Source organism: Passer domesticus, chromosome 7 (genome assembly GCF_036417665.1).
Source record: "Passer domesticus isolate bPasDom1 chromosome 7, bPasDom1.hap1, whole genome shotgun sequence".
Taxonomy (NCBI): Eukaryota; Metazoa; Chordata; class Aves; order Passeriformes; family Passeridae; genus Passer; species Passer domesticus.
Window position 1 is genome coordinate 16643408 of NC_087480.1, and position 23176 is coordinate 16666583.

A 23176-nucleotide genomic window follows, 5' to 3' on the forward strand; every position below is an offset into this window, starting at 1 on the left:
GCGCCTCATTAGCGGCGGCCGCGCGCCCGGCGCCTCGCGCCTCGCCCGCGTCTCCGCGCCTGCCTCAGCCGCCCCGGCCGGGAAGATGCACAAAGGCTCCAAAAAGTACTTCGGGCAGAAGTCCTTCAGCGAGGTGGCCATGGACGAGTACCTGGGCAGCCTGGGGCTGTACCGCAAGATGACGGCCAAGGACGCCTCCTGCCTCTTCCGAGCCGTCTCGGAGCAGGTGCGCAGCCGGCCGGGCTGGGGGCAGCCGGGGCGCCTCAGGCCCGGGCCGGGCCGGGGGTGCCCCCGGAGAGCTCCTGGGGACCCGGGCGGTGCCCAGGGCGAGGTGGCGGCAGCGGGGATGCGTGGGGATGGGTGTGGGGATGGTTGCGACCGGCTGCGGCGCTTGGGCTCCCCTCAGGTGTCCCCAGGTGTCCCCAGCCTCCGCACCGCCTCCTGTTGTGGTGGCGTTACACTGGGCAGCTCATGCCTAACGCGAGGCGCAAGATGAACTCCTGACGTTTTCTCCTTTGTTACCGTTGTCTTTCCAGCTGTTTTCATCTCAGATTCACCACGCAGAAGTTAGGAAAGTTTGTGTCTCGTTTATGAGGCAGCACCAGTCGAGGTTTGAATCCGTAAGTATCGCATGTTCCGTGTCTAAGCTGGGTGCCCGCAGCTGGGGAGTGCTGTGGGAGTGGGTTTAGCACTGAGAACATGATGGTTTGTCACGCTTGGTGCTTGAAAGACAGGAGAAATGAGGGTGACTGCTTCCTTGTGCTGAGTTCAGTTCCACAAGTCTTGATCTTGGTTCTGAAGTTCCTGAAAACAAGTTAATAAAACTTAAGTAGTGAGTGGGGCAAGTCATTTGTGTAGCATAATCTCTGTGGGGTGACCATTGCAGAATTTAGTAGGTGGGAAATGTGTAGGTTTTTGGAGCAAGAAATGAATAACCAAAGATGCTGGGAAATTCTGGAATAATTCCATAAAGTTGTGGAGTTTTGAGGTGTGGTTTTTGGTTGGTTTTGTGTGTGTGGTATTGTAGGGTTTTTATGTGTTTTGGGGTTTTTCTTTGTTTTCCCTGTAATCACATGTAAGTGCTTTATCTAATCTAGGAGGGACTTGAATATTACTTGGACTCATGTCCTTAATATTTTTTCAGGATCTCTTGGTATTCTCACATTGATACCCCAAATCATTCTTATGTTCTGCATGCTTTGCCCCCTCCAAATCAACAGCTGGTAGCTGTTAAGTAGTCTTTAGGTTTAATTTTTGCTTTCTAACTGCTTAAGTTTTTATATCTGTTTTCTTCTTTGTTTTGTCAAAAGTATGTGGAAGGTTCGTTTGAGAAATACCTAGAACGACTAGGAGATCCAAAGGTAAGCCTGATCTAAGACTTATTAAGAGATTTAAATATGAAGAGACTAAAACAGTAAGGGGTTTAGGTAGTTATTTAAAAATATGGTTATTTGAGCTTATGGGGTTTTTTTAGGTAGACCCAAATCTTTGAGAATCAGTTGCATAAGTAACACTTGGGGTTTGTACAGATAAATGTAAATAAAATGTACATGTATAAACAATACTGGTTTTAGTAGGGAATTTGCATGGGTGCAAAGGAGCAGTCTCTGCAGGCTGGACAGTAAAAGCTTATTCATAACTGTAGCTCTTTAAGAAGAAAAAAGAACATATGTGGAATATACCTTAAATAAAACGTCTGTCAGGCTTTACAATCCCTTGCTTCTTCCTTTACTGTTTAGACTTCTATTTCTTTATTCTTTGACCAGAAACCTTGGTGAATGCAGCAGTTTCTGAAACAAATGTGGGTTTAAAAAAAAAGTATCGAAATTGATGTGTTGGAGCAGCTTAGTCTTACTAATTTTGGTAATTGTGGCCACACATGTAGCAGACTCCTTTTATCTCACTCTCCCTTAAATCCTTATAGCTCAACTCGCAGTGCATTATTGCTTTAATAAACTGATGGTTTTGAACAGGTATTTTAATTGTGCAGAATTTTAATGCTACAGAAATGTAGAATATAGTTGTTGATGTTTAGATTCTGCTATTATCTCACATAATCTCATAATGTTGCATAGGAAAGTGCTGGCCAGCTGGAAATAAGTGCTTTATCAATGATGTACAAGTAAGTACCTATTTCTATAAAAACCTACCTATAAAAAGGTTTATTTTGTATTGCCCTTGGTGTAAGGGTTCTGGCCCCAGAGCTTTCTGTCTGCTTGCCACTGAGAGGTGAATGTGTGAAACAGGATAAGAAATGTTTCTAAAACTTAATTAAACATGTAAATGGTGCCATCACAGCCCCTATTCTAGTAGGGATTAAGGGCAGGGTCAGTTTCCAGGGATGATTGCTTGTTGTCTTTTTGCTGATGTTAAACTGGAATGTCAAGTGTTTGCTTCTAGGGGCTGAAGACTGGAAAATGGGGAAAACCAAGGAGCTGTATGCAGTGGAAACACTGTGTGGTAGTTGCAAGCATGACTAAAACTCATGTAGGTGGTCTTGAAGGGTCCAGGAGTGAGGAGTACCTGCCCTGCCTGGTGTGTAAACACTGCTGTTTATTTCAGATGTAACAGAACTGTGCAGGTGCTGCTGTCTTGCTGAATTAAGCTAATTAAATGCTGCTCTCTGTAAAAAGCAGTCTGGCTCTCTAGTGGTAGGAGATAGAAGTCTCCTTTTGCAGGCTCACTCTGTCCCAGTACTAAAGGAACTGAAGTTTAGCAGGCATTACTAGCTCCCTGTAGCTTGAGGTTTTAGCCCTTATGCAGGGTGCCTAAATCACTTAGAGTGAATAGTCTCAGTGTCTGAGCACCCTTCTGTAAGTATAAGTACTTGACTTAATCTGTGAGTAAACAGATTAAGAGAGAGATTAAGAATCTGTGAGATCGTGGTCTTTCACAGATAATTTTTGTTTTCTCCTCGAGATAGGTTTGCTCATCTGGCTATTGCTTTATGGTAGCATTCATTTATCAGGGAAAGTGCTTTGCTTGATTTTTTTGCAAACTATCAGCTCTAAACTGATTGCTGGAAACTTCTTCATGACGTGGTTCTACTGAAAGTGTGCTCTTGCAAGCCTTGTTTTCCCTGTGCTTACCTAGGCGAGACTTCATCGTGTACCGGTACCCCGGGAAGCCGCCCACACGCGCTACAGACAATGGCTTTGAGGACAAGGTCAGTAGAAGTGAGGGCAATTTCCTTCTGGTCCCCTGCCAGCCTGCTTCTTTACTTTTCCTGAAGCTGGATGAGTTGTGCAATTTTTTCCCTGAAAAGGGGAAATTAGTGGGAAGAGATGACTGTAACAAACTGATTGGATTTTGTGACCTACAGACTGATCCCAGTTCAGAATGGGAGTTATTGGAACAGGTTATCTACATCAGAACTACTGCTGGGGGCAAAAGGAGGAGCATAAATGACAAATACTGTGTATTACCTTGGGTCTGACCCCTCTGGTGCTTTCTGGAGCTGTGTAGATGCGGGTGCACAAATATGTGGCTACTTCAGGCATGATGCCAGTAAGATGCTGGATTTCAGTGTGGGCTGCTAGATTTGCCAAGGTGGCCAGTCTGCTCTGAACCTGTGCTGCAGCTGTTACTGAGCATTGCTTGTCTTTATTACATGGGCTTATTTCTTCATCTACACTGTTTCCTGTGTAGCTTAATTTAATTCCAAAATGAGCTGAGTTTAAAAATCAAACAGGACGGTCTAAGTGCTCAAGGCTTTCCCACCAGAACTCTCATTAACTGTTGGCAGCTGTCGGGCATTACACTGTTGAGTTCAGGCAGCAGCTCCTTCTGGTGTTGCTCCTCCTCACCACAAGAGGAGAGCTTGTGTTGGCAGAATCCACAGAGCATCCAGAATTAAGAGTCCTGGCATCTGGGCTCCTTCTGGGAGCTGGTTTTCTGGGAAGCATCCTTGCTGGCAGTGTGCTGACAGCTGCCTCAGGGCTTCTGCCCGTTGCAGTTGGCTGTGGTTGTGTGCCAAGAAGTTTGGTGGCACGTGTTTACATGATGTGTCAATGCATGTGTTGCAGAAAGCATCTATTCTGCTTCTTAAAAGCAAGTTTTTAAGGGCTAGAGAAATAAATGCTCTTCTAGTCTTGCAGGCAGAGAAGGGTGAAATGTGCCTCTGACACTTGGGATAGTGAATCTTGGGGTGCTGCATTCAGTGGGTTGTATTTATTTTACCTCCTGAGCAAATGGTGGTCTTGGAAACAAACTCCTATTTCATGTTCAATACAGCAGGATGTACAGATGGGGTTTTTTTTCTTCCTGTGATAAAGTTACTTAGAGACTTTACCTAAATTTTGGTTTTGAGCTGATGCTACAGCTCAAAAAATGGTCAGTTTTTTCATGTTTATATTGAGAATATTTACTGTTTTCTTGGTGAGTTGGTGTCAACTGTAGAATAAAAGGATATCAGAATTTACTGAATTCATCATGATTGATTGGATTACTTAATTTCCGCCTTAAAACTTTTTTTTTTTTTCAATTTTCCCAGATTTTACTGTGTTGTTCCGGTAACGGCCATTATGACTCTGTGTATACAAAACAATTTCAGGAAAATGCTGCCATTTGCCAGGGTAAACGTGAAATAATTTTTCTGTGGAAGAGAATTGTGTGTTTTCATATGTTTAGAGGCAGGGTTTGTTTCAGTTTTCAGGGGTGGGGAGAAGAGAAATGGAAGCTCACTTCTGGTATACTTTTATGCATAGACTCATTTTTTAACCTGTTAAGTGGGTTTTAGACCAAATGACTTCCAGAGGTCCCTTATTCCCAATGGAGTTACTTTATGATCCTGTCCTTAATTGCCTTTGATGTCATTACTGCCTTGTAACAGTAGATAATATTTGAAGATCTGCCTGCCCTGAACTGCAGGAGTTCTTCTGGATCTCATATTATCAAGCTTTGTGTTGGTTTGTTCAGCTGTATTATATGAGATCCTCTACAAAGATGTGTTTGGCATGGATGAGGAAGAATTAAGGTCTGCAGTTGAGGTGTTTCGAAGTGGATCCAAGAAGAACAGAAACAGTGCTCCCGTAGGAAGTGAGGATGCAAACTTTGGTTGTCTCCATGAAAAAGTGCCCCGAAATCCATCAGAAAAGAGGTAGTATGTTGGGAGGGGGATCTGGTAAGAGGAAAGCAAAAAAAATAACCCCAAAAAAACCCAACTTTAAAACCTTGCAGAGGACAACTTTTCCAAGTTTCTATGAATTTTTATGGAGTATTAACTCTTCTTTTCCTGTGTTATGACACAAACACAAAGCTCAAGTATATCGTGGAAGAGAGTGTGCTTTTCTTGGAGCTGGGAAGTGCCACATAATTGACTGTCCTCTGCTGCAGGCTGTGTCATAGTTGGGTGTTACTCTGTAAAATGACAGCTTATTTGTAAGTAAAATTGCTCCTTATTCATTAGAGCTTTCTTATTTTTTTTAATGAGAGACTTACTACTCTTCTAAGCCTCCATAGCTCTGAAAGGCTTGAGAGCTGCCTCTCAATGCTTGCAGACAGCATTGGTTTGATGATACCTGGCACAGAGCGTAATTTTGTCCTTGACAGTGCAAGAATTCAGTTAGTGGGATCCCCATCATTCTTTCCTAATGCAAGCAGTAGCCCTCAGTAGGGGTGGGTATTGGAACAAGCAAAGGTCAAGTTCTTAAAGCTTGGAAAAGGCTGGTCCTGCACTGCATTGCACCTGGCTGCTGTTTAAGGCAACATGTGCCACTTGATGGCACCATGGTGCTTTTTCAGGTTGTCTGAACAGTTAATCCTGGCTAGAAATTGTGTGTTGTAGCTTTTGTAATCTTATTTTCAATTTTTTAGACTGGACGACTGGGAAGGCAATGATACTGAGAATCCACAGGAAACCAAGTTCAAACAAGGCATTGAAGAACAAAAGGTTTGGCAGTTGTGGGAAAAATCCTTATGGTTTGCTTTTGGTTGTTTTTTTTTTCCTGATACCCTTATTAGGGCTAAGTGCTCCTTTCCACCTTCTAAAAATGTATTTTTGGTTAGTAGGTGGCTTATTTCTTCCATCTGCTTGTCTTTTGGTTGTGTCCTTGAGTTTCCCTTAAACTGGAAATGGTTCTTTTATTTTCTAAAATTCTCTAATCCTTCTCTAGCTGATTTTTATTTCCCCCAAAAGATGGAGCTTAGATGTTTCCCGATTTGTTTTTCCCAGAATATGGTTTAAAGTAGTTCATTTTTGTCTTGAACATAGTATAAATTGCTTCAGAATTTTGTTCTGTTTTCAGATACAAAACCTGAAATTCTCACTTACTTTTGAAGCTGTGGCTTCGTTGGTCTGGTTGGCTTCCTTTTATTCATTTTCAGTACAGGGCAATGCCCAGTGTTACTCTTGAGCCTCTTCTGCTTTCCAGAGTCAGTTTGCTTAGCACCTGAGAGCCTGGATCTGTATTCTTACTCTTGGAGTTTTAGTTTTTAGGGAAATACAGTGAAAGTGTAAATTTTGGAAAATGGCATCTGTATTTTTTTAAATGGTGCACAGATGCTGCCAGAATAGAGACTGTGCTGAACATGTGAAATGCACTTTTTAATGCTCCATTCAAATTCTGTTTTTAGCCTCCAGAAAATCCTCCAAAGATGCCTGTTCCTTATAAAGTGCTAAAGGCACTGGACTCTACCATCTATCGAAATGTGGAGTTTGATGTTTGGCTGGACAGTAGAAAAGGTATCCTTTGGAAAGGGAAAAGCTAAAAAACTTTTCCTGTAGTAGGATTAGCATTAAATTTATGAATCTTGAGTTCCTGTCACCTGTTTCTTCACAGCTGAAATGTGAAGGGCACAGGTGAACCCAGCAGATAGCTGTAGGTAGGACATGTTCTTGGTTTCCTGTCTGGCATTCAAAGTACAAATAACCCAGCTTTTGATACTGTATAATGGTACAAGGTTGCTAAAAATCTGATCTCTGCTACTCATTGACTGTACACAGGAAATCAGAGGATTCAAAGCAGAGCACAGAGCTCTGTTGTCATTCTGTTGTATTGGAAAGCATTCAAATGTGAGAGTTTTTTGTTAGAGCATGTGTGCAAAGACTTCTTTTTAGAGCACGATTTTGGCCTCAGAATTGTATAATAATGAAGATCTCAAATTTAGCATTGAGATCTGTCAGATGAGTTTGTCTCCTGCCTCCCAGCCCTCCTGGGCTTGAACATTCTGCAGAGATTTTGTGGTTCTCGTGGCTTGGGAAAGGTTGGCTGCTTTTTGGCATTCACTGTGGCTGATCAGTAAAGCAAGAAGTTACCAAGAAAGATAAGTTTTTAAGTGATACTTGATGTCTGACCCAAAGTGCTTTGCATGCTGAAGAACTCCAGCATTTCACCACGGCGTAATCAGTAATGAGGATCATTAAAATTCTTGGAACAGAGTGTGGTAACCAATTATCTGTGTAGAATACTGACGTGCAGAAAAGCCAAGCAAGGAACAGAGGTAAAAAAAGCTGAAATCTAACAGCAAGGATACTTTAGGCAATGTTAGCTTTTCCTGGATGACATTTCATGTTTGCCAAGTGCCACCAGGACTCTGGCAAGATAAGAGATGTCCAACATTTTTAATTCCAGGATGTATATTAAATGCAGGATTAGCTCTGTGCCACCACAGAAGCTGCAGTGTTGTAGTGCTGCTTGCTGCATTATCTGGCTGTTGCTGGTCTCATGTGACTTAGCCTGGTTGTGGTCTATTGTAAGAACACCTAGAGTTACTCCACTGTTACTATGGGGAATATTCAGGTATGCAGAGGAAGTATTTAACTCAATTGGCCTATAAATTGTGGTTGGCTGCTGTCATGAAGTACTTGTAGGTTATGTGAAGAAAGAATAGTAGCTTAAAGGCTTTTACCCCCCATTTATTTGTTTATTCATTTCTTTTTAGAGCTTCAAAAAACTGACTACATGGTGTTTGCTGGGAGACAGTACTATTTAGGAGATAAGTGTCAGGTTAGTACTCAAGGGAGACTCAGTTATGATCAACTGTTAAAACCACTTTAAATGGACTATGATAAACCAAGAAATCATTTGATTTCATAGAATTGTCTAAGGCTTTTCTCATTCTCTTCCCTGTAGATGTTCTTTTAAATGTAATTTCTTTCTAAAATCTACCTTTAAACTTGGTAGTCTGATAGAAAAGCAGTTTGGGGATTCAATGTAAACCAGTCATCCACATTCTCCGAGTGTGGAAATTCCAGGCAGAGCTCAAAATGCACAGGGGGTGCCTTTGATGTAGTTGTCTTTGGATTTTTCACTTGGGCTAAGCAACAATTCTGGATAGTCTTCCCTTTCGCAACGATGAAGTAGCAAAATATTTTTATAAAATAAAAAGGGAAGAGCTAAAAAGGGGGGAGTAGAATGATCTGGACAGGAGATGCTGAAAGAAAGGTCAGTTTTCTTTGCATTCGGATGTCATATGTAGCGATGGAATATTTTTTTATCAATTTAAGGTAGTGCTAATGATTCACTCAGTGATTTGTTTCTTACTGAGCAGAGCTTTCCTTTTCCTACTTTATCTTCTTTTCTCCTCAAGTTCTTAAACAGCAGTCTTCCTTGGCACTTACCTGCTGGGCACAGGGGATGACAATAAGTTAGGGAGCTGGTATCTTGCCTTTTATTTCTTTTTATTCTCCCTGAATTTAGTACAGTGCTCTTTGGTTTTTTGCTGTTTTGAAGGAGTATTTGAGACTCCTGGGCCAGCTCACTAGCATGGGACTGGCTGGGAGCAGCCTGTGTTGTTAGTGGTTTGTGGACAATATTCTGATGCAGTTTAAGTTTTTTAGAGCTTCCCTTGTTCTCTTCAGGTGCGTCTGGAACCAGGAGAGAAGTATTACAATGCACACATCCAGGAAGTTGGACAGGATAGCAACACATTGACTGTATTTGTTGAGGAGCTGGCAGAAAAGTAAGGAGTCTGGTGATGACTTCAAGTTTAAACTCTTTCTGCTTGAGGGCTTTGGTTTTTTTTTCCTTGGAATTCTAATGACCAAAATCATTATTGTAATGCTTTCTGTGAAATCTTGCTGCTCTTCCTTCACTGGAATGTAAAAGTGTTCTTTACAGTTTGGGCTTAATTCATAGAGAGCAAATTGCCCTCTGCTGTTGGGTTTCTCCGGAGTTTTTATTCTGTACCCAAGCAACGAAATAATTGGCACTTCTGGTGAATCTAATCACTTTCTCCCCCTTGCTGTTCAATCATTCACCCTCCTTCAAAGCTGGAATTGGCAACATCCTGCAAAAATTTTGTGTTGTCCCCTGGTTTTAGATGTAGCTCTGGAGGCACCCAAATGCAGGCAGGGGAGAGAGACTTGACCCAGAAAATAATAGTGTTTAAACTAAAGTAGTGTTTAAACTAAAGCCTAGCTTGTCTTTTCTTATTAAACAAGTAGCAGTAACGTGTGCTTGGAGCCAGAGAAACAGATTATTTGTTTTCACAAGCTATTTCCTCTGTCTTGGTATTGCTTCAGCTTGTGTTATTGTGCAGAGTGTATCCCTGGGGCACTGCTAACATGGGTGTCCTTCCTGCAGGCACACAGTTCCTTTGGCAAACTTAAAGCCAGTGTCACAAGTGGCTCCTGTCCTTGCTTGGAATATGGCTCACAACAGAAGAGGAGCTTATCAGAAAGTAACAGGTGGACACTTCTCAGGAATAGGTTTGTACAAGGCTTCCAGAAGCATTTCTTCCCTGGGGAACTAGGGGAGTTGCTCATGAGAGTTGTAACTGTAGCAGTCTTTGGGTGTTGGAATGGGCTCAACTCACCCTGTGATGTAAAACTTGGCCACTGTGGGGGTTTGATGGAAAGCTATCTTTCAGACAGGGATGAATTTGCCTTTGCAAATGAGCACATCTGTTGAAATACAGAGCAAATTTGGTATTGCTCAAAATTGCCCAGAACAAATTTGCCACTTGAGAGCCATCTAAAAGATATGTCAGTGAACCAGAGAGCCTGTCTGACCTGGCATTAGCAGAGATGCATGGATGGATCAGGGACCCACTTAAATATGGGCTCAGTTTAATTTGGAGGAGGGGTTGTGAGGATTTTTTATGAATAAATGCAGCCTGCATAGAGAGGTTTTAACATTGAGTAGTGGTTGGAGCTGATCCCATGTACTCCCATGTCAGATGCTTGTATCATGTAGAATTCCTGTTCCATCTTTTTAAAGAAGGGTCTGTAGTGTCTGTATTTACAATGCAGTTTTTTCTGGAAGAGGCCACTGGCTTTCTTCTCTATGGGTTCAAATATTAATTCTTCACTTTATCATTTGAGGCTATAGCTCAGGCCTAAGGTGTAAATCTCTTTTCTGTCCTCAATGGAAACTGCAGAAATGGATATGAAAACACGGAAGAGGATGCTCAAGAAGGTCCGTGGGAAGGAAGTGTTCATGGCTGTGGCTTACAGCAGGGGACAGCCCGTGCTGCCACCCCGGCTGCAGCACAGTGCTCCCTCAGGGCGCTTCCCTCCCATCCACTGCTCCCAGGGAGGAGCAGGCATGGCACCCTACAAACCCTACCACCAGCAGAACCCTCCCAGACAGCACCGCGACTCTGGGATGCCGAGGTAGGAAGCTTTGGAAACATGAGTTGGCCGCTTGTTTCTGTTCACTCTTGCTGCAGACTGGTCAGGGGAGAGTTTGTGCTGTTCAGGTACAGCTGGGAGGCACTTCTAATAGTTGCACCTTTTCCCTTTTAAACTCGGGGGTTCTGCCTGTTTTATAGACATGCTTGGCTCTCAGGTAGCATTCTGCCCCAGCCCAGGGGAGAGAGGCTGTCAGAGTTGTCCTGGTGAGTGACAACAAACCTCTTCCACCAAAAATTGCTCTACCAGGCATTGCGTAGGACGCTGGGGCATGAATTGCCTGCTTGCAGCAGAGTGTGAAAAAGCAGGTTTCTTGGTGGCTCTGCAGAAGGAGCCGAGCTAAAAGTGAGCAGCCAGAGGCAGGTGGAAGTGCAGGTGGTGGTGACTGCTCACTCCTGTCGTGCTCCCCAGCTCGTACAGCCGCAGCCGCCGCCCGCTGCCGTGTGTGAACAAGGAGTGCCAGTACGGCTTCGTGCCCGGGGCTGCTGAGGAGCCCCAGGGCCCAGAGGGAGCTGTGACTTTCTGTGAAATTGAAGGAGATGACACTGCCTTCCCTGCTCTGCCTGCGAGTTATGAACAAAGGGTAAGCTGAAACTCCTCTGAGAGTGGAGGAGGGGGAAACTAAATGCACAGTGATTCTTAACCAAAAAACCCTGATGTATATTTAGGTATTCTTGGAGTAAGGTTTAGCAGTGAATGCATTTTTGACAATGGAAGACTGAAATTAGTCTAGTTCCTGTAAAACCTGCTTGAAACCTCAGTTTTTCTAGATTTGCCTTCTCTGTATCATCAGTAGCAACACTTGTTTTCTTTTAAGCATATTTTCATAAACATAATCATGTTTCTCCTTTCTATTGCAGTTTGGAAACAAAATCTTTTCCTCCTGTGCATGTCTGTCTAGCTCTAAACATTGTGGGAGAAAGCTTTTCACTTGTTTGCCACACTGTAATTTATCATTTAGGGAGCAAGATTCAGAAACTGGATAGTGATAGCCTGGTTTTTTTTCCCTCTGAATTTGTAGTTGTGATGTTTTGGATTAACATGTTGGTCCTGACACAGTTTCTTCTGCTACCAAAACAGGAAAAAATTGCAAACCTAGACTTTTCTTAAAGCAGTCTTTTTGTTAAATTGTAGGTAAAGTGGCAAAGTGCATTCTTAAACTTTAAAATGCTTTTTTTTTCTTTATTTGTAGTCTAAACCTAGTCCAAAGTAGGGAGTGCTAAAAAAAAAAAAAACAATTTATACATAGGTATCTGAATAGGAAAACAGATTAAAAAAAAAAAAACCAAAACAAAGTAAACCTGGTATGTTTGAATTTTTTTGCTGTGTTGAAGCAGTGAACTATTGTTAGACTCATATTTAAATGAGGAAGAGAGAATATGCTTAGGGCTGTTTCAGCACTAGTCATTTTTTCTTTGCTCTGATGTACTAGATCTGTAATCTTTGCTCTGATTTTTCCTCCAAGAGTGCCAAGGAATAAGGACACATTATCCTGTAATTTCTTTTTTTCCAACATGAAATCAATACAGCTCAGTGGCTTTTTCTCCCCCTTTGCTAGACTTGCCTGCAGCTCCTAATGAATAGGTTTTCATGTTCATTCAGTGACTTTGTTATTGTCAATGCCAAAGCTTTTTCTCTGTCTCTTCCTTGTCTTGTTTAGTAAAGGAATGTGACATTTCCTGGGGAAAGATGCATCTCACAGAGGACTCTGCCATGCTGCCAGAGGCCTGGTGGGAGAATCTTCTGACTTACCACCTCTGCTTCAACCTTGGAAATCTTTGAAGCCTCTCTGAGCACTTTATCGATCTCGTAGTCACCAGTGGCTTCTGAGGAGAGCTTTGAGTGTCACCTTAGCCACCACAAGAGTGAATCAGCTTCTTTTACTTAAGCATCTCAACCCTACATTCCTCCTTCAGAGAGCTGATCTTTTAAACTGGGGTGCAGCTAAAGATTGATTTCAGTGCAGCAGCAAAGGGCATGTAAAAAACTGGAGTGCTGTGGGCAACCTTGGGGTGTGCTGCTGTGGAGTAGTCAGGGTTGCACTTGTGGTTCAGCCTAGTGCAGACAGTGCTGTCTGTGCCAGCAGCCACCTTCTGGTTCCACTGGTTGTGGCTGAAGATGACCTTTCTCCATGGTGATCAGTGTTTGGATGAACTGATCTGCTCCTGCTGTGGGGGGAATGCTCTAGAATGAGGAATGCACTAGTGCAGCCTTGGCTGGGATCTGCTCCCTCCCTTGCAGCTTTGTTAGAGTTTGGACAAAGCTGGTTGAGTTCTGGGAGGGAGCAGCCTGACTGCCTGGCACAGGACAATAAAAAAGCTTCTGAATTGCCTTAAGTGTGCAAGGCAGAACAGAAGGAAAAGGAAGGAAATGTTTGTTGCATTGGAATGGACACAGAGGTGATGCTTCTTGTAAGCTTTGGTTGCAGCAAGCTGGGTCTGTCAGCCTGGTTCTGTTTGTCTGTCTATAGAGCATGGAAAGGTGCTAAATTACTTCTAAATGTGTGCTTCTGACTTTGTTTTTTAGAGCCACAGTAGCCATGCTCCCATTGTCCATGGTCCAGGGGCATTTTGGGTAGCAAGGAGAGGTCCAAACCCTGTTCCATCCAACAAGCAGACCCTGAGTGCCTTAGAGGAGGAGGAAGAAGCAAGTGAAAATGGTGAGTTCTTAAAGCATTAATAGGCAAAAAAATGGTTAAGAGGTTTTTCAGCATGCTTTTCATTGTCAAAAGTAGGTTCCTTACATCTTCTAAAGGACACAAAGTGAGATGGTACTGAAAGCAGGTTATTAATGGATGCACTGAAGTATAATTGCAGTAACTCCAGGTTTAAGCTTTTTCGCCTTCCCCTTTTTTTCCCCCTGAATCAAAACTTCCTGTTCTCTTTCCCTTGTAGGGAAATTTCATGAGGAATATATCTATGTATCTCCAGGTAAGCAAAAGTTTAGTCTTTACTGATAGACATTTGGTTAATGTAATACACTCAATCATGAGTTTTTTTTAATATGTTTCTGAGGGATTAGATGTAGTGCAGCTCTTTTCAGTTAATTTTGCCTATGTCCTCCAGATCCCAACTGTGAAACTGCAACAGTGTTCAGTTCAGCAGAGCCTACAGCAAACTTGGTAAGTTTTACTCCCAGACTGTTCAGATTTGAGATCTTTGTGGTGTGTGGCATTCATGGAAACTGTCCTTGGATGCTTAGTAGGCTAGAGGCTTAATAAAAGAAATGAAATCAGCATTTCTTTATGTATTCATCATCCTTTTCCTTCCTGAATGGTGAGGTTTTTATGAGTCTGCACGTACAGTCTGAATTGCACTGGATACATTAATGATTTTCCACCTTTCCCTCTGCGAAGAGAATCTGTGTTTGAGTGCTGTTTACTTTTCTTTCTCCGCTCCAGACAGTGCTTGCTTTTATCAAGCCACCCTTCAGGTTATATTCCAGTTAATCTTAGCCCTCCTCTGTGGGACTGGAGAGATCTCATCTGTGGTAGACCTTATCTCGGAATTTTTTTTTTTTAAACTAAATCTTTAATCACCTGCTGCTCCACAGTGGATGTGAAAACAGTCCTGAGCATGCCAGAATAAAACTGTGTTTAATTGAGCTACAAAAGACACTCTGGGTGTATAGTCCATAAACTTAAAAACAAAAAATAGGGGAGTGGTGATTGTGCCTTGTGGCTTCTTTGCCACTGAAATGGACCGTGCTTTGCTTTGGAACCCCTTCAGGAAGAAGGGCCAGTCTTGGTGTCACCTCAAGATGAAGTGCCTTCCTACAGCTATCCCCAGAAGGTAGTGTCTGGTACTCTGAACTGTATCTCACACTTCATTGTGGTGGTGACTACTCTGCTTGGACTGTGACAGTTTCTGGGGACCCCTCACAGCCTCTGGGAGCAGAGAATGCAATTCCCTGCAAATACAAGCAAAACAGGAGATGCCTTGCAGGTGTCTGCAATTCTAAACTGGTATTTTCAAGCCAATTTTTAGAGAGTTTGGATGGTTAGTGCCTTTGCAGCTAGGATTTACAAGAAGTGAGAATTTTTGAAGTGTGTGATATCTTCATAGTCTTTGTCAAAGCCAGTTGCAGAGGCAGACTGTTGAATACTCTTGACTCTTTTCCAGGTGTTGGTGAACTCTGCAACAGTTTCCACTTCCACAGATGTTTATACTGCTCCAGCCACAGGTCTCTCTTCAAATTCTGCTGCCTCCACTCCAGCCAGTGTCATAACAGCAGCTCCCCCACAAACAGCAGTGCAGCCTGTCATAGTATCTCCCTTTTCTGTGGGGAGGCCAGGTAGAGTGTACAGACTGCAGCTGTGGACTTGGGTTCCAAGTTTTCAGTTACATTTTCCCCTCTCTTCCTCCCCCCCGCATCCAAAAGAAGTGTTAAAGGGCTTTAAAAAAAAGTGTCACTTGCTTTGGTTTAAAATTACATCGTTGTAACTTGGCTGCTGGCTTCTTGTTTTGAAGGGGCTGTTGCCCCTGAATTTTTGTGGGAATTGGAGGTCTCTGCTTTGGGTTCCCCCCTCGACACCTTTAACCATTAATGCCAAGTGTTTGCTAGAAAATTCTTTTCAGAAGGCAGAAGCTCAGTGTAGCTCCCTTCAGGTCCCCTTTCCTACAGCTAAATTTTCCTCTTGAGGCAGCAAGTCTCTAGAATTCTATCAATTCAGGAGAGTCACTGGCTGGGGTGTTTCAGTTTATTTTTGTGACCCTTAGCTTCCTCTGTGCAAGGAGATCAGGTCTGTGGGTAGTCACAGGGTGCATTCTCCACCTTAGGTGCTCTACCTGCTTTGCTCTTGGAAAATGGCAGTTATGAAAAAATTCTGTTTTCCTTCTTACAAACTTCTCCTGTCTTCTGTAACTTTTCATTTAGCATCTAAAAAATCTCCAGTTTCTGTTCTGCTCAGTTCTGTCTCACTTTTCTTTTTTTTTTTTTTTTTTTGTTCCTACTCTGCATGAGAGTTTAGTCAGCACAGTTCTCAAAGCTGTCTGCTCACTGGTGCCAAGCTGCTGCTGTGTTAGAGGTGTGGGCCACCTAAATGAATATTTAACAGTTGTCTGTCCAGAAGATTTTTGTCCTGATAAGTCTCAAACCTTCCCTTGTTTTTGTGGGCTTACTGTCACACTTCTGAGGATTTTAAGTGATTAGTCTGTTCTCTGTTGTTTTCTTACATAACTGGCTGTCCTAGAAGTCTGGCCTGCCTTCTCATATGAAGAAATCATTGAAAAATACTTTTTTTTCCTTTAACTGGGATATACAGCTTGCAGATAAAAATGCAATTAAGGCTTGAGAGATTGAAGCCTTCCCATCTAGTTTTAAAATTTTTTCTGTACACCTTTCAAAGTGATTGCTGAACAGAACTTTGTTAGAGCCTGCATTTAGGGGCACCAAGGTGTCAAATTGTGTAAGTTCACACCTTACTTGTTTGACATACCATGGCAAAGTTGACTTTTTGGATGACATTTGTTTCCTTCTAATTGTAGCAGTTTCTTCAGTGCCATTCCCAATTTATTCAGCTCCTCTTCCCCCAGTGAGTGAGGTGGGAGAAGCCAGTGCTGTTCTTCCAGCTTACTCTTGTGATCCCAGCGGCAGTGATTTGCCTCGAGGTATGGATGGTGTTTTGTATTTTTACTCCTGCTCCTCTCCAGCACACTTCTGACTTGTGTTCTCCTTGGAAGCTTAGCAGAACACCAAGTGAGAATACACAGTGAGAAGAAATGGCTCTCTGCAAGTTGCAGGGAACGAGAAACAATATTATAGATATTACGCTAAAACATTTTCATTCCCAGTTTGGAACAGAAAGTTATCTGACTCAAATAATGTGATTATTGCAGCTGTAGACAACGCCTTAAATGAAAGCCCAGGGAAAGGGTGCTTGGCCTGTATCATACTTGTTTGTGGCCAAGTAATCACTTTGCTGATAACTGATTAGAATAAGAACCGTATATTTTTAAGTTGTGCTCTTGCACAGTTCAGTGGAGTATTTTGGTAGTTTTCCTTTATGGCTCCAAGCTGTAATTCTGTGGTATTGCAGGCCAGGGCTGAAGTGTGGCACAGCTAGTTCCTTGGGTGTGCAGCTTTGTCACACACTGCCATCAGCTGGGACAGTGTCTCAGGTCCACGTGGAGCAGTGAGTGCAGAGACCAAGCCTGCTGCTTTCACACTGCTGCTGCCAGGCTCTGCAGTTGCTCTGCTGGCTCTCCTGTGCCCTCAAATCCAAGCTTTGTTCATCTTGGCTGTTCTGGTTCCCCTCCCTGCTGTGGTAGCATCACTCTGACCCCGTGCACACAGAGTTCCTGCTTTCCAGCTTTAGTTGAATGCCCTTCACTGAGGCTTTCCCCACTTGGGAGAATGGGGTGTGAAGTGTGCTGACAAGAATCTGGAGTGGATGTGGATTAATAACCTCTCCAGACCCTGCCTGCAGCTCTTCAGCTGAGTCAGTCCACATCATATTGGTCCTGTCCTTGGCACAGGCTTTAGGAATTCTAAAGGTTGCTAGTTAACAGTACTGCATGTAGCCTTTATGTTACACTGCTGGAGTATAATCTATGTGGCCTTTAAATTGAGAAACCCAGCAGGTTTGGAGTAGGGCAGGGTGAAATATGTGGGTGTGCTTGATCTGCAGTTCTGTGTGCTTTGCTAAAGAACAAGGCCTGGTATAGATGGGGAGCAGGACTTGCCAACAGACTGAAGTCCTGGACCTGGGAGGAAATCCTGCTGTGGGCTCTAGCATTACTTGTATCTGCATTTATTCCAGTTTTTATAGCATCTTGTGTCTTGTTCTAATGGCATTTAGGATTTGTCAAGTGTGTTTATTAACACAGTGACCTCAGGTGTTCTGCCCTTGCATGGTGCCTTGTATTTGAAGGAGCTGTAGATAAAAGCCTGCTTGAAATTCTTAAAATTGCTGTGTTCCAGAAACACAGTGTTCAGTACTGGCCAGAGCTTCCCAACAGCACGGTGAAAACTCTATCACGAGATGAGATTTTTATCAGGCATCAATGTTGTCTTTATGTTTTCATGTCAGAATGGGTAACCTTTTTTTGGGTTAGCTGTTGCTTCATAAGAGCACGTTTTACTGAAGATGGATTTGATTTGCAGACATCTAAAAGAGGAATCTAAACAAAAACTGGTCTCCTACTGTACTGGTTTCTTTTCCATCATTCCACAGATGTCAGTATTTCCAGTGTCAGTTTGTCACTTCAGTCTCCCAGCAGTTCCTTTGTACTGTTGCTGCTGCTATGGAAGCAGCTGTTTCATTCAGCTCTTATGCTTGCTTTGCATAGATTTGCATAAACAATTGAAGAACAAAATTGGGTTTTTAAAAAAACATCCAACTTCTTCCAGATGTAGATGGAATTTCAGCTAGATATTAAAAGGTTTGCACTTGTATAAGCCTTTGAGTTATTTTTACTGTTTTATTGACCATGGTCAGTGTTACAGCCAGACCACCAATACTTCCAGGACTAAGGAAGGATCTGTGTGCATTTGCTAAAACAGCTGCATGGATTGTTGCCCTGATAGATGGGCTGAGCAGTAAAAGAATTGAGACTTGGCAGCAGCGACAGAGGAATAAATCCACGTGCATTTGAAAATTGTGGTTTGCTTTGCTGATGCTTTTGCCTTCCTGCAGCAAAGCACAACACAAAGTGCCACAGAAACAGGGCTGGGGAAGTGTGGGAGATGGGTGGGCAGGGAAGCACTGGAGCCTGCTCTAGGGCAGGGTGGGTGCTTGTGAAGATGGAATATGGTAGCTGTGGAGGTGTTGCTGGGTTGAATCCCTTAGTGGCTCCTTTTGAGTTGTCTCCCTGCTTTCCCTTGGCTTTAGTACAGCTGGGAGCTCAAAGGCAGTGATGTGGAATAGGTCACTTACTCTTCCTTCAAAGCCTTCAAAGCAAATCTGTATTAAATCTAAGAAATCAGTTTTTCTCATGCACAGTTCCAGAACTGCATCATGGGATTAAACACACACCATCTTTTTTTTTTTTTCTTTTTTTTTCCTTCAGTGGGTCAGCTTTAAAGGTTTAAAGCTGCTTCACAGCTTTTGGACAGCTGGAAATGTGTTTCCAAGTTCAAAACCCTGTTGCTTTTGGAGAGAGGTTTCAAAGTCCCTTCACACACCTGGGACTGTTTCTCAGCATATCAGTTACTTGGCTGGGGACAAATTATTCAGTACAGGGAAGAGAGAAGTAAAAACTCTGCAAGAAAGCAGGGAACTGAGTACCCTTGTGAGGAAGGAATCTATTCCTTATTCCTGCCTTCACTGAGCTTAACATAATAGTTGGTGGGGGGGCAAAATTTGGTGAGAAGCTCTGTGTTAAGTCCTAGCTGCTTAGACAAATTTTGATTTATTTTTTTTTTTTGTAAAAAACCTGAGTTATCACTTGAGTAATCAAGATGAATAAACAAAAACTAAAGCTAATGTAGTGATGGAATTAAATAATTAATTGCCCAGACAAATGCTTTGCCATTGCACAAACATCTAACTGGGTTTAGTTTAAAAGATAAAACTAGTTTAACAACTATTTATATTAAAGATACATTCTTTACCCTTGAAATTTTAAAGAAAAGGTAGTGCTGAAATACTGTTTTTCATTAAATAAGAATAACTTCAAATTAAATGCTCTTAATGCAAGATACTTTTGCTTCTTGATTTATATTCCTCTGCTCTTTAATGTCCTGTCCTTTAATTTCAGATACAAAGGTCTTGCGGTATTATTTTAATATGGGATTGCAAGTAAGTGCTTTTAAAATGAGTATAGCAATTGCCTGTAAAAACTGCTGGGTTTCCTGACAAATGTACTGATGTATTGGAAACTTTCAAGTGTCCTAAATGTGCATTTTGTGCACTGGACTACTAATATGGATGGACTTTCTTTGTGGAGATTAAAGCCTGGCTCAGGAAGTGAAGTTCTACCTCAAAATGTGAAGTACACCATATTAATTGTTTTACTGTGGGTTGTGGTGGGTTTTCAGTTTTAGTTTTTTGAGGGGTTTTTTGTGTATTTTGATGGTGGATAAATATTCTTTCTATTAAGAGGACGCAAGAACCTGAGCCATTCTTAAGAGAGCTTGTGTACTTAGATAAGACATCAAAGATCACTTGGATGATCTTTGATGTGTGGATGGAGTCTCCTAGGGCTTGTGCAGCTGAGCTCAGACTGGTTAACATCCTTCATTTCTCTTTGTCTGGAAATCTGCTCTGCTGAAGCATTCTCTGTAGCAGTAGTTAAGTGCAGTGTCATTGCTGCTGCTCAGGGAAGTAAAAAGAGCAACATGAGCTCCTTCAACTGAAGAAATGGGAAATATCTCTGACTATGACAAAGTTATTAAGTGGGAATCTTCGTTCTCTGTAAAGACTTCAGACACAACAGCAGTGTGGCTGTTGCTTCAGGTATCTTTCCTGGTAGGCTGGGTTGGTTTGATGGGTTTTTGTTTGTTTATATGTCTTAAAGGACTAGGGAGGAAAAAAAAATCACTTTTTCCTAACTTTAGCTCTGAAAGTAGCAGTGATTTGGAGGGAGGCTGGAGAGTGTGTGGCTGTGACCATGTTTTTCCTTTTCCTGCAAGTATTGCCATCAGAGCTGCTGGCCTTCCATGATGTACGTGCAGCCAGTGCTGCCTCCATCTCCAGTGGAAGTTTACCCAGCATATGCTGAGCCAGCTCCTGTCCTGGATCAGTCGGTGCCCCAACTCTTCCCTGATGCTGGGCAAGCTGAGGTCCACCAGGTTCCCTTGGAGGCATCAGCAAATGGTTTGTACTTGAGTAATGCTGCCTTCATACACATGAAGGCCTGCATAAGGCCATCAATGAGGCTGAAGTGTGTCAATGTGCTTTCTGTTCTCTTTTTTTTAAGGTAACTTCCAAAACACAGAGCCTCCACCCCTGTCCTATGGGCCAGTGTATTACCCAGTGGTGTCAGACCCCTTCAGCCAGCAGCCTCTGCCTGGCTTTGACTCTGTGGTTCCTGCCTACCGCTACATTGGCACCTGGCATCCCATCAATCCTCCCCATGGAAATTCCCCACCTGTGGCCAAGGCTGGGAGCTCAGGAGCACCTCCCCAGGTCGGCTACATGGCCTCCCCTAACCCTGCACCTCCTGATGCACCTCAGGGAATGTAAACCTGGGAGCTGGAGGCTCCTCCTTGGCTTCTCATTTCTTGTTTGCCAGCTCCTGTTAATATTGTTTTGTAAACGTTATCCTCTCTTAGAGAGTTGAGTCAGTTGCTCAAACTGTGTTCAGATTTCATGTTTCTCTTTAGGTTTATGACAAGATGTTGCTTTAGTTGATTAGGAAAGCATAGGAGAAAAGTACTGTAGTGCAGGGAACAGCTTGGATGTGAGTAGAGGAAGTATGTGAAAAGGCATGCTGTGACTAAAGACATGTTGTGAGGGCTTGCACTGAACACTTAAACACCTGGTTCTTGCTGAAGCACTGAGCCACTGCCATCACAACTCAGGTAAACACTGGGCACAGGGTCAGTAGAGGGGGACAATAATGTTTAAAATAAGTTGACTTTCTCAGATTTCTCAAGACAAAGCTGCTTTGCCTCTAGTGGTCACATATTTGTCATAGATGTATTTCTTCTGTCTGACTTCATGGTGCATAGGTTTTCATGGCTGTGGAAAGTGTAAGAATAATGTTTTGATCTGTTGTATATTGTTGTATATTTGTAAGATTTGTTTTGTGGAAGCTGTTGCACATACGGTGGTGGCCGTGGTGGTTAAGTTGCACTGACAGCACGAAATAAAAGCATTGAACACCTGGAAATGAGTGGTCATTTATCACTGGCAGGTAATGTTCCTGATCATTAGCTGTCCCACAGCCTGGGCTGAAGAAATGCACCTGTGTGGGACAAGGCTGCTCTAAGCTGCTGTGAGAAAGCAGTGAAAGCTTGCAGCATAGAAATGGAAGCAGAATAATTCCTGGTAATTGCACCTTTCCCCTCTAAACTCAGGCACAACATGCTTGGCCCTCAGCTAGCCTACACAAAATTCAAATCAGCTCTATTGCCCCATTCTACATTTTGGTGATTTTTTTTAAAAAGAATTTTTCCTTTCTGGATAACCAGGTGGTGGTGGAAAGGGGATTAAGTGCAGAACTGGGAGAGGGAAAAAATTGTATTTCCTTTAGTTTCCCTTTTTAGTAACCCTGGAAGCAAAACCATAAGTAGGAAAAAAGTGACTTGTGTCATTTTTGTCTTAAATTCATGCAGCACTGTTGGTGTTGATAATGTAATTCTGTAGGGGCAGGGCTGCAAGCTCAGCTTTTAGTTTGTCTACTGCAATTTCTAATTGCTGTACATTTAATTTGGCAATTTAGTAATGGCTTTTGAAGATGGAGCAGCCAGGTAAAAAGTCAAAGTGAGATGAAAATGACCCCTGAATAGCTAATTTCATTTTGAGCCTCTGTGCTGTTTGTAAAACAAAACATTTCTACAAATTTGTTTATGAAATAATGGGTGGCCTTTTGTGTTTCTGCCTCTGGAGGAGCACTTGACTTGCACAGATGTTTTTTGGAAAAACTACCATGAGGGTTTTTTTTCTTTTTCTCTGAAATAGCATTCACTGGCCTAACCTCTTAAAGGAACTAGTAAAGCCTGTGATTTATTTTAAGGAATTTCAAGTGCCACTTACCTAAGCACAGTCTCTGTGCTGGAGTCATGGAGTGGATTTCCATCGGTCATATCCCAAGCAGTTTCTGTCAAGCACTGAAGGGAATGGAATATTTCCCCTTCCAGGCTTTAGCTGTGGATTCTGCCTCCTTTCTTCCTCTCTCACTGAGACAGCCTTGCTGTTTTCTACACACATGGTTATTACAGCACAGTGTTGCTGTTTTGTCTTCTGGTATTAGTCTGTCCCTGGAAGTCAACTTTTTTTTTTTTTTTTTTTAATTTGAAAAGCTGATAATTCTGCTAGAATTCTCTTCTGGATTTTTGGTTTTGCTTTCCCATCTAGGGCCTGGATTATTCACCATTAGCCATGGCTATTTTGGCTTTACTGGCCATTTTGATATACATGAAAATTACTTTAATTGCTATAACAGCATGTCATATGTGGCCAGTTAACTTATTTATGGATTTGATATACAGAGGTACCTCTGTGGTTCATTTTATGTATTTTTTCCAAGGCTTTTAAGCCTCAAAATCAGCTTTTTGAACTAGCAAGCTGGGCTGTGGGGAGCAGGTAGGTGTGTGTCCTGGAGCTGATGAATGCTGTCCATGGATAGGAAATGCCACCTCTTTATTAACAGCAAAGGAGCTAGAATGGCACAGCAATTGAAGTGATTGCTGGAGTCTTTTATTTCAATTCTGTTTCCCAGAATTGTGTTGCAGTACAACAGCTCTGCAGCACTTTTCTGAAACAGCTGCCAAAAAAGCCACAAACAGCTCTGCCTAAACCACAGCTGACCTGCTTTGTGCTCCAGCCCTGTCCTCAGCTGGGCTTTGCCAGCTCTGGCTGCAGCATCCCTGGACTGACAAACAACATCCCTGCCTCTGGGGCTAATCAGCCTTTCAGGGGCTGTGGGATAATTCACATCAAAATTACACCGAGGGCTGGGGCTTGGTTTGAGGGGTTTGGGATTTTTTGGTTTGGTT

The 23176-nt window shown here is 42.7% G+C and overlaps 1 protein-coding gene across 8 annotated transcripts; it reads left to right on the forward strand.

Annotated features, from left to right (window-relative positions):
• Positions 1 to 38: 38 nt before the first annotated feature.
• LOC135304588 (putative bifunctional UDP-N-acetylglucosamine transferase and deubiquitinase ALG13) lies at positions 39 to 21348 on the forward strand. Of its 8 annotated transcripts, none has more exons than XM_064427166.1 (23): positions 39 to 226; positions 537 to 620; positions 1311 to 1361; positions 2076 to 2122; positions 3094 to 3166; positions 4493 to 4574; positions 4918 to 5098; positions 5815 to 5890; positions 6574 to 6682; positions 7882 to 7946; positions 8801 to 8901; positions 9525 to 9649; positions 10321 to 10555; positions 10985 to 11156; positions 13100 to 13232; positions 13468 to 13503; positions 13639 to 13694; positions 14302 to 14364; positions 14695 to 14866; positions 16060 to 16182; positions 19273 to 19313; positions 20147 to 20330; positions 20434 to 21348. In XM_064427166.1, the coding sequence occupies exons 1-23, from the start codon at positions 86 to 88 to the stop codon at positions 20697 to 20699; spliced, it is 2616 nt and encodes an 871-aa protein (XP_064283236.1). In that variant the 5' UTR covers positions 39 to 85; the 3' UTR covers positions 20700 to 21348. The 8 variants fall into 8 exon arrangements, with proteins under 8 accessions (XP_064283236.1, XP_064283237.1, XP_064283241.1 ...); XM_064427167.1 differs by having other exon boundaries at positions 16063 to 16182; XM_064427171.1 differs by having other exon boundaries at positions 14695 to 14755.
• The last annotated feature ends 1828 nt before the right edge of the window (positions 21349 to 23176 follow it).

Excerpts from the sequence above, each read along its gene's own strand:
- LOC135304588 (XM_064427166.1), top strand. The coding sequence starts at position 86 with ATGCACAAAGGCTCCAAAAAGTACTTCGGGCAGAAGTCCTTCAGCGAG. Across the intron at positions 10,556-10,984 it reads CGCGACTCTGGGATGCCGAG|CTCGTACAGCCGCAGCCGCC; the intron begins GTAGGAAGCTTT and ends CGTGCTCCCCAG. Across the intron at positions 14,365-14,694 it reads CCTACAGCTATCCCCAGAAG|GTGTTGGTGAACTCTGCAAC; the intron begins GTAGTGTCTGGT and ends ACTCTTTTCCAG.